The sequence below is a fragment of the Lithobates pipiens genome, unplaced genomic scaffold (genome assembly GCF_037356315.1).
Source record: "Lithobates pipiens isolate NorthernLeopardFrog02 unplaced genomic scaffold, aLitPip1_a1.2 Scaffold_18, whole genome shotgun sequence".
Classification (NCBI taxonomy): Eukaryota; Metazoa; Chordata; class Amphibia; order Anura; family Ranidae; genus Lithobates; species Lithobates pipiens.
In genome coordinates this window covers 485,250,060-485,262,350 of record NW_027507758.1, presented here as the reverse complement: position 1 = coordinate 485,262,350, position 12,291 = coordinate 485,250,060, and the positions used below count along the sequence as shown (strand labels likewise).

Here is a 12,291-nt window from a genome sequence, read left to right as displayed (position 1 = left end):
ATTGTAATTTGTTGTATTAAATTGCACTTTTTATTTTTTAGCAGCTTAGACGGCAGCAGCAGGAGATAAAGTGTATGCAGCAGCAGCAGCAACAGCAGCAGCAGCAGCAAAAGCTCTCTGGCTGGGCCAATGTTGGAAAGTCTACTGGCAATACAAAGTCTCTTCTGGAGATTCAGCAGGAAGAAGCCAGGCAAATGCAAACAATTCAGCAACAGGCTGGCCGAGGCCGACCACCTAACATCACGCTTCCAGTTACTCCTCCCCCTCCTGTGAGTACCATTGCCTAAAAACTGCTAGACATTGGGAGTCTCGTATGCATTTATTACTTTACTCAATTGTATAGTAGTAGCTAAGCCGTGTAGCAATAATTGCATGTATAATAATTTCCTGCTTTTTTTTCCAGCAACATCAGAACACTAGCACCTCTGCAAGCTCTGTGTGGGGTAATCTGAACAATAATGTTAGCCCCCAATGGTCATCCGACTCAATTAGTAGTATATGGAATAGTCCAGAAAACAAAAGCTCTAGTGGTGGCTTCTGGGATGATGCAGTGAAAGTGGTAGCACCTCGAAATCCCACCAACAAGAACAAGAACAATGCCAGGTAAAAAACGAATAGTCCTCTGTGCTAGCTACAGAAATTCTGTGCTAGAACAGCTTTATCCTTTTCAGTGATGGGTAACTTTAGAGAGGCACAGCAAAATTCCTACAAAACATGTCAGAAAAGGTGATACAAATCTAACATGTATTCTGCAGTTACCTGCAAAGATTCTTCTCCCGTAATACTACTTTAGAAATACTTGGAATTTTGTCCCATTGTGTGTGTCTTTTATTACAAAGCTTTTGTGTATAAAGAACAAATGTTTTATAAAAAGTATAGCTAAAGCCATACTTCTATGGATTAAAGAAGTGCAGTTCTGCGATCCATTTTCAACTGACAGTTGGCTGAAGCCACAGATTCTGTCCAGACTTTGAAAAGATCCCAACCATGTGGTCGATATCCATCCTGAAGCCTGGACAGGCACCTGGCTCAGGCTCTGAGAGGATTTTTTTAAATTGGCGCCATTGGCTGCCGAGTAAACCGGAAGTAACGCTGCTTCTGGGTTACTACATCAGCGACCCGATCAAAGCCAATTGCGGCTTTGTTCAGGACTCTGGAAAGGCGGTGGACGTGCTGGCTAGTCGGTCGGGTCTCCTGGTTGGACGGGAGACCCGGCGGAGGGGGGGGGGGGGGGGGGGGGTGGCATCTCAGTGCGCTGCTTCTGATAACAGCTGAGCAGCAATTCAGCCACATCGTTTATCACATGAAAGCTGACCGTCCATTTTAAAAACGGTACCGGAGTAATGCCTCAGGCATCACCCCGGTGTAACCACTTCAACAAAATTACATACATGTACGTGATTTTGCGTGAATTGCTACAATTAAACATTGTAGTCACTCTCATGACAGTTGCTCTTTAATACAGGGGTTAATTTACTAAAATTGGAGAGTGCAAAATCTGGTGCAGATGTGCATGCTAGCCAATCGGCTTCTAACTTCAGTTTGTTGAATTAAAAGGTAACTACACTTTCATGAGAAAAATAAAATTTTCTGTAAAGTCCAATGCGATATGGCTACCTGGAGGTGTTCTGTACACAGAATGCCCTCCAGAAACAAATTTCCTGCTTGTGTGATTGGCTCACTGATTTTCCCAGAAGTCTACACTAAGATACAAGTCATAATTTTGGCATCCCCTGCAGCAAAAACTCCCAATAGGAAATCGCCTCTAAAGGGATTTCTTCAGAATAACAAAAGTTAGGAATCTGTAACAAACTTTGTTAAAATCTTTGCAGTGTACATGGATCACCCAGAGGGGAATGTTGTTTTTTTTTGTTTGTTTTTTTTCTAAACAAAAGTAGAGTTTCCCCTTAAGCTTTGACATAAAAAACCTGGAAGCTCTATGCAGAGCTGCACCAGATTTAGCACACTCCAGTTTTGGTAAATCTGCTCATAGTGTTTGCATGAATAGAAAGGAAGTTGAGACTTTGTATAAGGTCCCAACTTCCTTTCTATTATTCATTTTAATCAGGGATGGAGGCACTATATATATATATATATATATATATATATATATATATATATATATATATATATATATAATCTCATTTAAAGTCCCAAACCTTTCCCCTTCCTCCTTTCTGTTCATAGCGTTTGCAGGTAAATTTTAATGTCTGTACTAAATTTATGTTTACTATCTTGTCTCTTCAGTAAGTCTTCGGGGGTGAACAGCAGACAGAGTAAGAAGGTTGAGCAAGAAGAAAAGCTTGTAAGACTGTTCCAAGGAGCAACAAAGTGTGCTGATAGCTTCACCCAGTGGTGTGAGCAGACGCTGCATGCACTCAGCACTGCCCATAACTTGGATGGTAAGGAAACCTGGATGGTCATATACACTTTTGTGAAACAATCTTTCCCCCCTTTCTAGTTTCTTTATTTTCTAACTTATTGCCATGAACCTGGATAACACTTTGGGCCTGATTTGGGCTGACTCAGTCACTGATATTTAGCACGTTCTTGTTTACCTGCGAAAGAGATTTGGAAGTGCATATTAGGCATTTCTAGAAGGAAATTTAACAAGAGCTTGTGACAACCATGTGCAATTGTCCCAAAACTGAATTTGACAGCATAAAGAAAGCTATGTTTGTGGGAAAAAAAGGATGTCAATTTTTGGGTACAGCATCTCACCACCGCGCAATTGTCAGTTAAAGCGCCGCCATATCGCAAAAAATGGTCTGGTCATGAAGGGATCAGATCCTTCCAGGGCTGAAGTGGTTAAACGTATTTCTCGTTGGAATGCACTGGCCAATACCTTTTTGTTTAGTATGCACTTAAAGTTCTCCCATTTTTCCGTGTTCTTTGTTTTATCCCATTTAATATCTTCTAGCAAAGAGCACAGTTTAGGGAGGTTGGCTTTTTTGAAATCCTTGTGTTTCCTAATGGTTACATAGAAAATATTTTTACTCCCCTGCTCCAAAGTCTTTGATCTCTCTCCAGTGACAAAAAGTTATTCATGTACCTATTGGAAGATTTTTCTTCTTTCAACGATTCTCAGACTCAGCCCTGCAATCAGCTGCTATTTCAGTATGTCAAACCGCAGTTAACTGAATTAGGACAGTTAAATAGATTGTAAACCTCCATTGCTTAGTTGTACCTATAGGTAAGTCAATACAAAAGCTTACCTATAGGTACTGTAAATATGTCCTAAATAATGAGCACCGTCCTTTAGAAGATATTTGCTATACATCGGCGCATGTGCTGTGAAGAAACGGCCGCCTGTGCTGTTTCTTTAATAGTGAGTGCCGTGACTGACAGCTCCTGCTCGAATGCACGATAGTGACGTTGTGTGACTCCGACCAGTCACAGAGCTGGAGTTTGCGGCTCCGGAAAGAAGAGGGGCGAAGATGGATGCGGCCTCTAATAAGGACAGCACAGGCTTCATTTGCAGGTAAGTGTCACATCTGCTAGTATGCGATGCATACTAGCACATTATGCTGTTACTTTGCAAGGGGGAAAAAATAAGTAAAACTCGTCAGTTTAATTCCTCTTTAACAATCAACATGACCCTGTATTTCAGAATTGTGCTTTTACAGAGCAACTACAGCAGCAATGGCTCTGCTTTTTTGTGTGGATGCCCTAGAACAAATCATGAGACAAATTTCCAAAATGACTAGTAGCCATTCACATCTGCAGAAGCTTATGGCTTAAAGAGGAAGTAAACTCTCCCACTCTGATGCTTCTTTTCATTTAGTCCATTATAATAAGTAATTATCAAACTATACCCCCTGTAATCCAGCCCAAATCGCATATTACTTTTTAAAGAAACTTTAAGAAACTTGTTTCCAGGGGTTAGGCAGCGCCATCTTAAGTATTGTTTTCTGAGTCCACAGTGGAGTGTATTTCTGCCCTTACATTGAGCACTTCCTGTACTGTTAACCAAGCCTTCTTCTCAATCCAACGTTTCTATGGCAACCCTGCTTCCCTGTTCATCATAGCTTACTTGTTTATTTCATAGTATTTACTTGTGCCGATGTCTGTTTCCCTTTGTCAGACTTATCAGCTGCAGCTGATAAGACTGCAGTATTGGCTAAGTTTAGACTGTATGTGAGGTCACATGGTGTGTAGGAGGAAGCTCTAAATGATTAGCTGCTTCAGAGAGTTCAGAGCTATGCTGTAGGACAGTGATGGTGAACCTTGGCACCCCAGATGTTTTGGAACTACATTTCCCAGGATGCTCAGGCACTCTGCAGCGTAGTGGCACATCATGGGAAATGTAGTTCCAAAACATCTGGGGTGCCAAGGTTCGCCATCACTACTGTAGGAAGTCCTGATAACAGATAGATAAGACATAGAGAGTGTGCCTTAAATCAGGGGAGATCTGGGCATGCTCAGTGACTTCATTCTACAGAACAAAAAGGATTACAACAATACTAAGCAAGTAAGGAGATATCTACAAGCAGTGTTCATTAGGGTTTTTTATGCTGATTTACATGGGACAAAGTTGTGGGGGAGGGTTTACAACCACTTTAAAGCTTGGACAGCCGAAGCTGACTGCACAAGGTGCCTCACATGTATATCCTTCAAAAGAAAATGTTGAGGCACTTGACCAATTTGTCAACAAGCTCAAAAGCAGAAAAGTTTTACTTCCATAAAGTAAGATTCCTAAAACCTTTTCCTCAAGCGCCTCTAGCTCCTCAAAACACAGAGCTCACATTTACTTAGCTACTTAGCGATTTTTGCGCTTTGCAGTAGTAGCAATCTCTTCCAACTTATCCCACTGCTGTTTGGCCTATCTGCTCCGCTTCCAGTGTTCACAAAGGCCTTGGCACCTCTGCTCACCCTTCTTTGAACCCAGGACATTCAAGTCACAGGCTCTCTTGATCTGTGTTTCTCAATTCCAGTCCTCAAGGTACACCAACAAGTCATGTTTTCAGGATTTCAGGATCAGATGAAACGGCTGTGGTAATTACTAAGGCGGTTAAACTGATCAAATCACTTGTGCAAAATGGAAAGCCTGAAAACATGATCTGTCTGTGTGCCTTGAGGACTGGAATTGAGAAACACTGATCTAGATGACCTTGTGACGGACTCGTCTCTGGTCAGTTCTCAGAAAATGTCCACGGGACATTTCAACTACTCCAGGCTTTTTGTTGGGTGATTGATTAAAAAAAAAAATCTGCTCTCCAACCTTCTTTTCACATGGAGTACTTGAGTCTGGTGCTGGATACTTCCCAAAGAAAACCCATTCAAGAGAAATGCAAAAGTGAGATTCTCCATAAGAGTTCAAGTCCTAATGATCGCCTCCTTCGAGGCAGTGCCTTTCGCTCAGTTCCATTCAAGAACTCTCTAACTAAACAGTTGGGGAAAAAGCAGGCACTTTCCCTCAACTTACCCATGCTCTTATCCAGCCAAGCAAGAAGCACCCTAGCCCGAGCAGTGGGGAAGGCTTTCTCCCCTACCGCTGAAAAGTTCCTATAACAGACAAGCGTGTACAGTGCCTTAAAAAAGTATTCATACCCCTTAACATTTTCCACATTTTGTCATGTTACAACCAATCACGTAAATGCATTTTATTGGGCTTTTATGTGATAGACCAACACAGTGGCACATAATTGTGAATGGGAAGGAAACTGATAAATGGATTTTCAAATTTATATGTGAAAAGTGTGGTGTGCATTTTTGTATTTAGTCCCCCTGAGTAAATACTTTGTAGAACCACCTTCTGCTGCAATTACATTTGCATGTCTTTTTGGGTATGTTTCTACCAGCTTTAAAACATTGATCTAATCCATTCCATTGTAGCTCTGGCTGTATGTTTAGGGTCATTGTCCTGCTGGAACCTCCGCCCCAGTATCAAGTCTTTTGCAGACTCTAACAGGTTTTCTTCCAAGATCGTCCTGTATTTGGCGTCCCTGTCGCTGCTGAGGAAAAGCATCTCTACAACATGATGCTGTCGCCAACATGTTTCACGTTTGGGATGGTGTGTTCAGGGTGATGTGCAGTTTGTTTTCCGCCACACATAGCGTTTTGCTTTTAGGCCAAAAAAATTAAATTTTGGTCTCATCTGACCAGAGCAACTTCTTCCACATGTTTGATGTGTCCCCCACATGGCTTCTTGCAAACTGCAAACTGGATTGCTTATGGCTTTTAACAATGGCTTTCTTCGGGCCATTCTACCATAAAGGCCAGATTTGTGAAGCGCATAACTAATAGTTGTCCTGTGGACAAATTCTCCAACCTGAGCTTTGAATCTCTGCAGCTCCTCCAGAGTTACCATGGTTTCTTCTCTTTGTGCCCGGCCTGTCAGTTTGAATGGACGGCCATGTCTTGGTAGGTTTGCAGTTGTGCCATACTCTTTCCATTTTCAGGTGATCAAACGCTGTTCTGTGAGATGTTCAAAGCTTCGGATATTTTTTATAACCTGCTTTAAACTTCTCTACAACTTTATCCCTGACCTGTCTGGACCTTCATGATGCTGTTTGTTCACTAAGGTTCTCTAACAAACCTCTAAGGGCTTCACAGAACAGCTGCATTTATACTGAGATTAAATGACACACAGGTGGGATTCTATTTACTAATTAGGTGACTTCTGAAGGCAATTGCTTCCACTAGATTCTAGTTAGGGATATCTAGTTAGGAGTAAGAGGGGGCAGAATACAAATGTATGCCACACTTTTTAGATATTTATGTGTAAAAAAACTTTGAAAAACATTTATCATTTTACTTCCACTTCACAATTATGTGCCACTTTGTGTTGGTCTATCACATAAAATCCCAAGAAGTTACACTTACATTTTTAGTTGTAACAAGACAAAGTGTGGAAAATTTCAAGGTTATGAATACTTTTTCAAGGCAGTGTATCAGGCTGAGGAGGAGGGCTATAGTCCTTGACGATTTAAAAACTTGCCCAAGAGAGGAAACCAAGCTCCCCATCAACTGTCTGGAGCTCAGAGCAGTCATTTTGTCCCTGCAGCACTGGACCCCCTCTTCTGAAGGGACACCCTATGCAGGTGCAATCAGACAATACCACCACAGGACACTAGGAGCCCGGCTGCCTTGAAGGCAAACTTGCTGTCCAGCAATTTCTGCAGTCCACATCCCAGGAGTGCACAACTGGCAGGTGAATATGTCAGGTGCCACCACTTGGACCAAGGGAAATGGTCTCTTCTTCCAATTGTGTTCAGTTTCATATGCCAAAGATGGGATATTTTGGATGTGGACATCCTAGCCTCCAGATTCTAAAACAATCTACCTCTGTTGCCAGAACCTGGGATTTTCTAGCTCTGGCCTCAGATGCCCATTAATCCCTTTTAACTATGCCTTCCTTCAATTATGAATTCTGCCTGGTCTGCGCCTCAAATTAGAGCAAGAGAGAGCAGTGATTCTAACTGGCTCAGAAGACCCTGGGTGAACATACTCGCACTTCTAGCAGACAACTGTGGTCCCTTCCCAATAGGCTAGATCTGCTCTCTCAAGGTCCTCTATTGCATCCTGTTTCTCAGTCTCTGGCTTTAACGGCATGGCTGTTGAAACTCAGGTCTTAAAGGATAGAAGGATTTCTGAGCCTGATTTCTACCTTGCTTGAAAGCAAGACAAGCCACTTCCAGCTATTATCGTACCTGGAAATCCTATTTTTCTTGGTGTGAATGTATTCTTGTGCCTGTTGGGAATGCAGTCAATTCAGTCCTAGAGATTACAGTGTGTCTTGAATTCTGGCCTTCTTGCAAACAGAACTTGACTCTTGGCACCCTGAAAGGGCAGCCATCTGCCTTTATCCATCCTCTTTCAAAGACCTCTGTCTTTACACTCCCTTGTAAAAAATATGCATTGAAGGTGTTTCTCGTATCAGGCCCCCTCTGCAGTACCCTGTGCTTCCCTGGTACCTTTAATGTGGTTCTCTCCTGCAGGTTCTTGGGTAGGCTATCATGTCTGTCAGACATGTTTCTCAACTCTCAAAGGAACTCTCACTAAACCAGGGATGCAACCAAATGTAATACTGTATATAGAATTGTGACTGATAAAATCATGAGCCTAGCCATCATGGATAATATACATATGTGTACATAGATGTGCATCCAAAATTCCCCATATGGATATATTAAAAGAGGGGGAATTGGGGAGCGGGGACTTTAAATGAAGCTATGGCTGGGTAAAACCATGTGCCTCCATACCTATCAATTTGACAACACAAACAACGATGCAGCAAAAAGCAGCAAAGATGTAAACAAGGAGGGTGGGACTCTATATGAAGCTCATGATGACAAAATGAACAGTATGGTGGAACATAAAAATTGTTTAATAAAGCGTAAAAACATGTTTAACATGCATAGAATTGCACATACATAAGAATGCACCCGTAACGGGGCGCCGATTTCTAAACTGGCAAGAAACTAGTAATAACATGTTTGCAATCTTCAAAATTCATAGTAAAATAAAGGGGTCCACCAATATTCATAATATGGTGCATATGTTAGAAAGATAACATCTGCAAAATCAATAGTACTTAAGGTCCCTATCAAGGTAGGAAAAATGTCAACACATATCATGATGGATGTGTAAATATACATGATATCTAGTAGCTCAATGCGTTTCACGGCTTTAAAACGCTCTTCAGGAGCAGACATGTGAATTATCTGCAATAGAAAAATGATTTATGTAAGTGTGCTGAGTCAAGGTACCCCCCCCAAGAAACCCATATAAGACCAGCAAACTTACAAATGTACATGCACGGGGCAGCATGATGTCAAGGCCGAACGGCCAGCCGAAAGCATCAGTAGCGGGAGCCGAGAGGGCGTGCCTAAAGACGGCACCCACCACAGGCAACGAGCCCGGCCGATCCAGGCTCCCCGGGGCCTCCCTAGTGTGATAAGTAGAATGTGATAAGTGAATAACCTAAAATAGGGACAAGATGAGAAAAGAACTAGAAATTCAAATGATAAATTAAGGTGTTATGTGAACATAATATAGTGTAGATGGGGGGTGGACTGGTTGTGATGAGTGGTGAAGTGAGGATAAGAGTAGTGGTTAACCGGGGCGTGAAGGCAGAGGACCATGGTAAAGGGTCATCCCCAAAACACCTGATATGAGGGAAGAAAGAAGTGACAAGTGAAGCTGGGACGTATACCTAGTGAAAAAAGAACCAGTCCAACCAGAGTTTTGACGCCAATCTAACGGAGAGCCTAAAGAATCTTGGGCCGCGGCCCATACATATGCCGCCACAGGCACGCCCCCTACGTCACACCACGTGAGTGTAAAGGGGAGGGGCGCCAGGACGCCGGCATCAAGGCAAAAAATTGCCCAGCAGCCGGCGCCAATTCAGCCCCTCCCACCGTTCACGCAGATGGACAGCAGTCTGCTGGAAAGGCTGCGTCATGGAGACGCTGCGCATCTGGAGCGCACGTGTGACGTCGTTGCGCAATGGTGGGGAAGGAGGGCCCCAGTGCACAACGCGGCTCCCGCACCGAATAAAGATGGACAGCCACAGAGCCAAGACACCACAGCTGCCAGTGCATCCATTTGTGATGACCACAATAAAAATAGTACCATACCGTATCAATCATAATTCGAGGTAAACAACATATCACATTACAACGTTATGCCAATAATCGGGGAAAAGTTGCTATTGAGCCAATATGGCTAGGTGCAGAATTACAGTTATAAAAATAAAAGGATAGATGTCACCTTGAGCTTCCATCCCTAATGCATATTAAAAATATAGGTATATGGAATATAAGGGATTTGAATGCAAGGGTTTATGCTTTTAAGAAAAAAACCTTGTTCTGTTATGTTCTCATTCCATCAGATCAGTGGGAGTACCCTGGACTATTAAACACACTATCTGGTCTTTTATTCATACATTCTCGACGTTTCACCAGGTGGAATTCCAATCTTCTGCAGATGCAGCTTTTGGCTGCAAGGTTCTCACAGCAGAACTCTGGACTTCAGTGTACAACACGCACCCCAAGTTTAGGAGGGAATTTTAAGAAAAAAAACATTTAAATGCCCTTCAATGAATCCTTGTCCAGTGTCCTTTGCAGCCGCCTTGTCCAGTGTCCTTTGCAGCCGCCTTGTCCAGTGTCCTTTGCAGCCGCCTTGTCCAGTGTCCTTTGCAGCCGCCTTGTCCAGTGTCGTTTGCAGCTTAAATATGGCACCGCCAAGAGATACACAGCCGGTCCTGTGTATCTCGGCTCCTCTCGCAGTCCCACCCTATGTGGACATAACACATGTCCAATGCTGGGACTGGGCGTGACTGTGAAAGGAGCCAAGCGGAGCTGAAATACACAGAGCCGAGTGTGCTTGGCTCCGCTCAGTCACGCCCGTCCCTGTGTTAGGTCCATCATAGGGCAGTACTGGGCGTGACTGAGCGGAGCCGAGTACACTCGGCTATGTGCATTTCGACGGCACCTGCTCCTCCGCTCAGAATCGTCGATTTTTCCCCTGATTTTAAGGGGAAAAAAGTATGTGTTATACGTCGATAAATACGGTAATAAATACTGCCGTGGAGAACAGACACAAAAAGTACACTTGGAATCTTTGCAGTAACTGTACTGTTTGTCGCATTTGAAGTATTTATTTTTTTTTTTGTTTTTTTTTTTATATCCATGCTTGCCTAGGTATTACATTTAGAAATTACAATTCTAATTTTACGGTAAGTAGGTGCATTACATAGGCAGGCTAGTTTCTTAACAGTCTAAAGAAATCTGAATACGTAATCAATACATTATTAGTGCTGTGTAGAATATCAGTGCAGTGTGCAATACATAGCATACAAAATGTAGTACAGAATTTCAAAATCAGTATTTCACTCTAAAAACCTGAGGACTGACAGAGTGGGGTAGGGTTATAGGAAAGATATCCTGGAGAGGCGTATCCTTAAAAGCTTGGCAGTGTTCAGTCACCTGAAGGTACATGCTTATAACCCATGTATGAATGTTCTTGTGTTTTGTATTCACAATAATGAATGTAGAAAACAATTTGAAATGTGTTCAATTTGTATTGTCAGAATAATTTTTTTATTATTTTGCATACACTTTTCAGTTAACTTTACAGTATTCTTTTATGTGTTTGGTACAGTGCACACATTTGTGTCTTTCCTGCGTGAAGTGGAGTCTCCCTATGAGGTCCATGACTATGTCTGTGAATATCTTGGCGACACCCCAGAGGCAAAGGATTTCTCCAAGCAGTTTCTGGAGCGCCGAAATAAGCAAAAAACTACAATACAGAAGCCACAGCAGGTATAAAATAAGTGATGTCTTAGATTTAACTCAGTCTTTACGTAAGCATCAGAAAACACAATTGCGCAATTGATGATTATGTAAGCGTTAAAATGGAGAAGGGTTAAAAGCTCTACCAAGTGTTTTTTTTTTTTTTTTATTATTATTTAAAAATTACCTTTTGTCTCCTTTGACACTTCTTGGCTTTGTGATAGTACATGAGAAGAGAGCTGTTTAAAGGGGACACAACATAATAACTTGCAGGATAAGAGTTACAACACACAGTATCTTTACTGAAATAAAAAAAAAATTTGGCCACTTTTGGAATAACCATTTCAGAGATTTTCCTCTTAATTTCTGTCCTTGAAATTTCTATGTATTGACATCTTAAAGTATACATGTGCCTTTGTGAAATATGTTACTCTCATGGCTTGGATAGTGGGTACCCTATGGTGCATGTATGAAACGTAGTGCTGATCTTTTAAGAAATTCTAACTAGAACCTGCCTGGTCTGGTATGTTTGCCTGCACCTTCCCATTAGCTAGTAGGGTAGTCTAAGTGACCACTAAGAAGGGTCAGGCTACATACCAAAATGCTCTGGTCTTAGATTTAAGATGATCCTGGAATATGACTTTTGGGGAGTGTGTCTTAGAAATCTCTTCAAGCCATAGGTCTCTCTTCTTTGAAGAACTGGATCAAATTGTCAGTCACAAATCTGGGTTGCGGTGCATGCTATAACATAATAACAATCAAACTCAGAGTACGGGGGGGGGGGGGGGTATTTCTCTTTCGTTCATTGGGGGACACAGTTCCTTTAATTCTTGACCTTAGGGTTATCACGCCACCTTCAAGAGAAGGACTAGGCAGAACATGTAACGCATGTAAAAACGTCAAGACTGCACAGCATCGCCCAGGTGACAGTCCCTCTGGCTATAACCCCTCACCCTGCTTCCTGCAGCTCAGTTTTTTTTCTGCCTAGTGTAGAAGGACCTGGCTCCCCAAGGGGACCATTGGTCCTGGGATTTTAAAAAAAAATGTACGATTT

The 12,291-nt window shown here is 42.3% G+C and overlaps 1 protein-coding gene across 8 annotated transcripts in view; it reads left to right on the top strand.

The window, feature by feature from the left end:
* Positions 1 to 12,291, top strand: part of GIGYF2 (GRB10 interacting GYF protein 2) — a 268,385-nt gene that overhangs the window by 243,375 nt on the left and 12,719 nt on the right. For 6 of the 8 annotated variants that reach the window (XM_077488486.1, XM_077488483.1, XM_077488484.1 and 3 more), the window contains 4 exons: positions 42 to 269; positions 404 to 603; positions 2,248 to 2,402; positions 11,107 to 11,267. In XM_077488486.1, the coding sequence (XP_077344612.1) occupies positions 42 to 269; positions 404 to 603; positions 2,248 to 2,402; positions 11,107 to 11,267 (744 nt within the window). The remainder of the gene's footprint in view (positions 1 to 41; positions 270 to 403; positions 604 to 2,247; positions 2,403 to 11,106; positions 11,268 to 12,291) is intronic. The other 2 variants (XM_077488487.1, XM_077488485.1) reach the window with 1 other exon arrangement.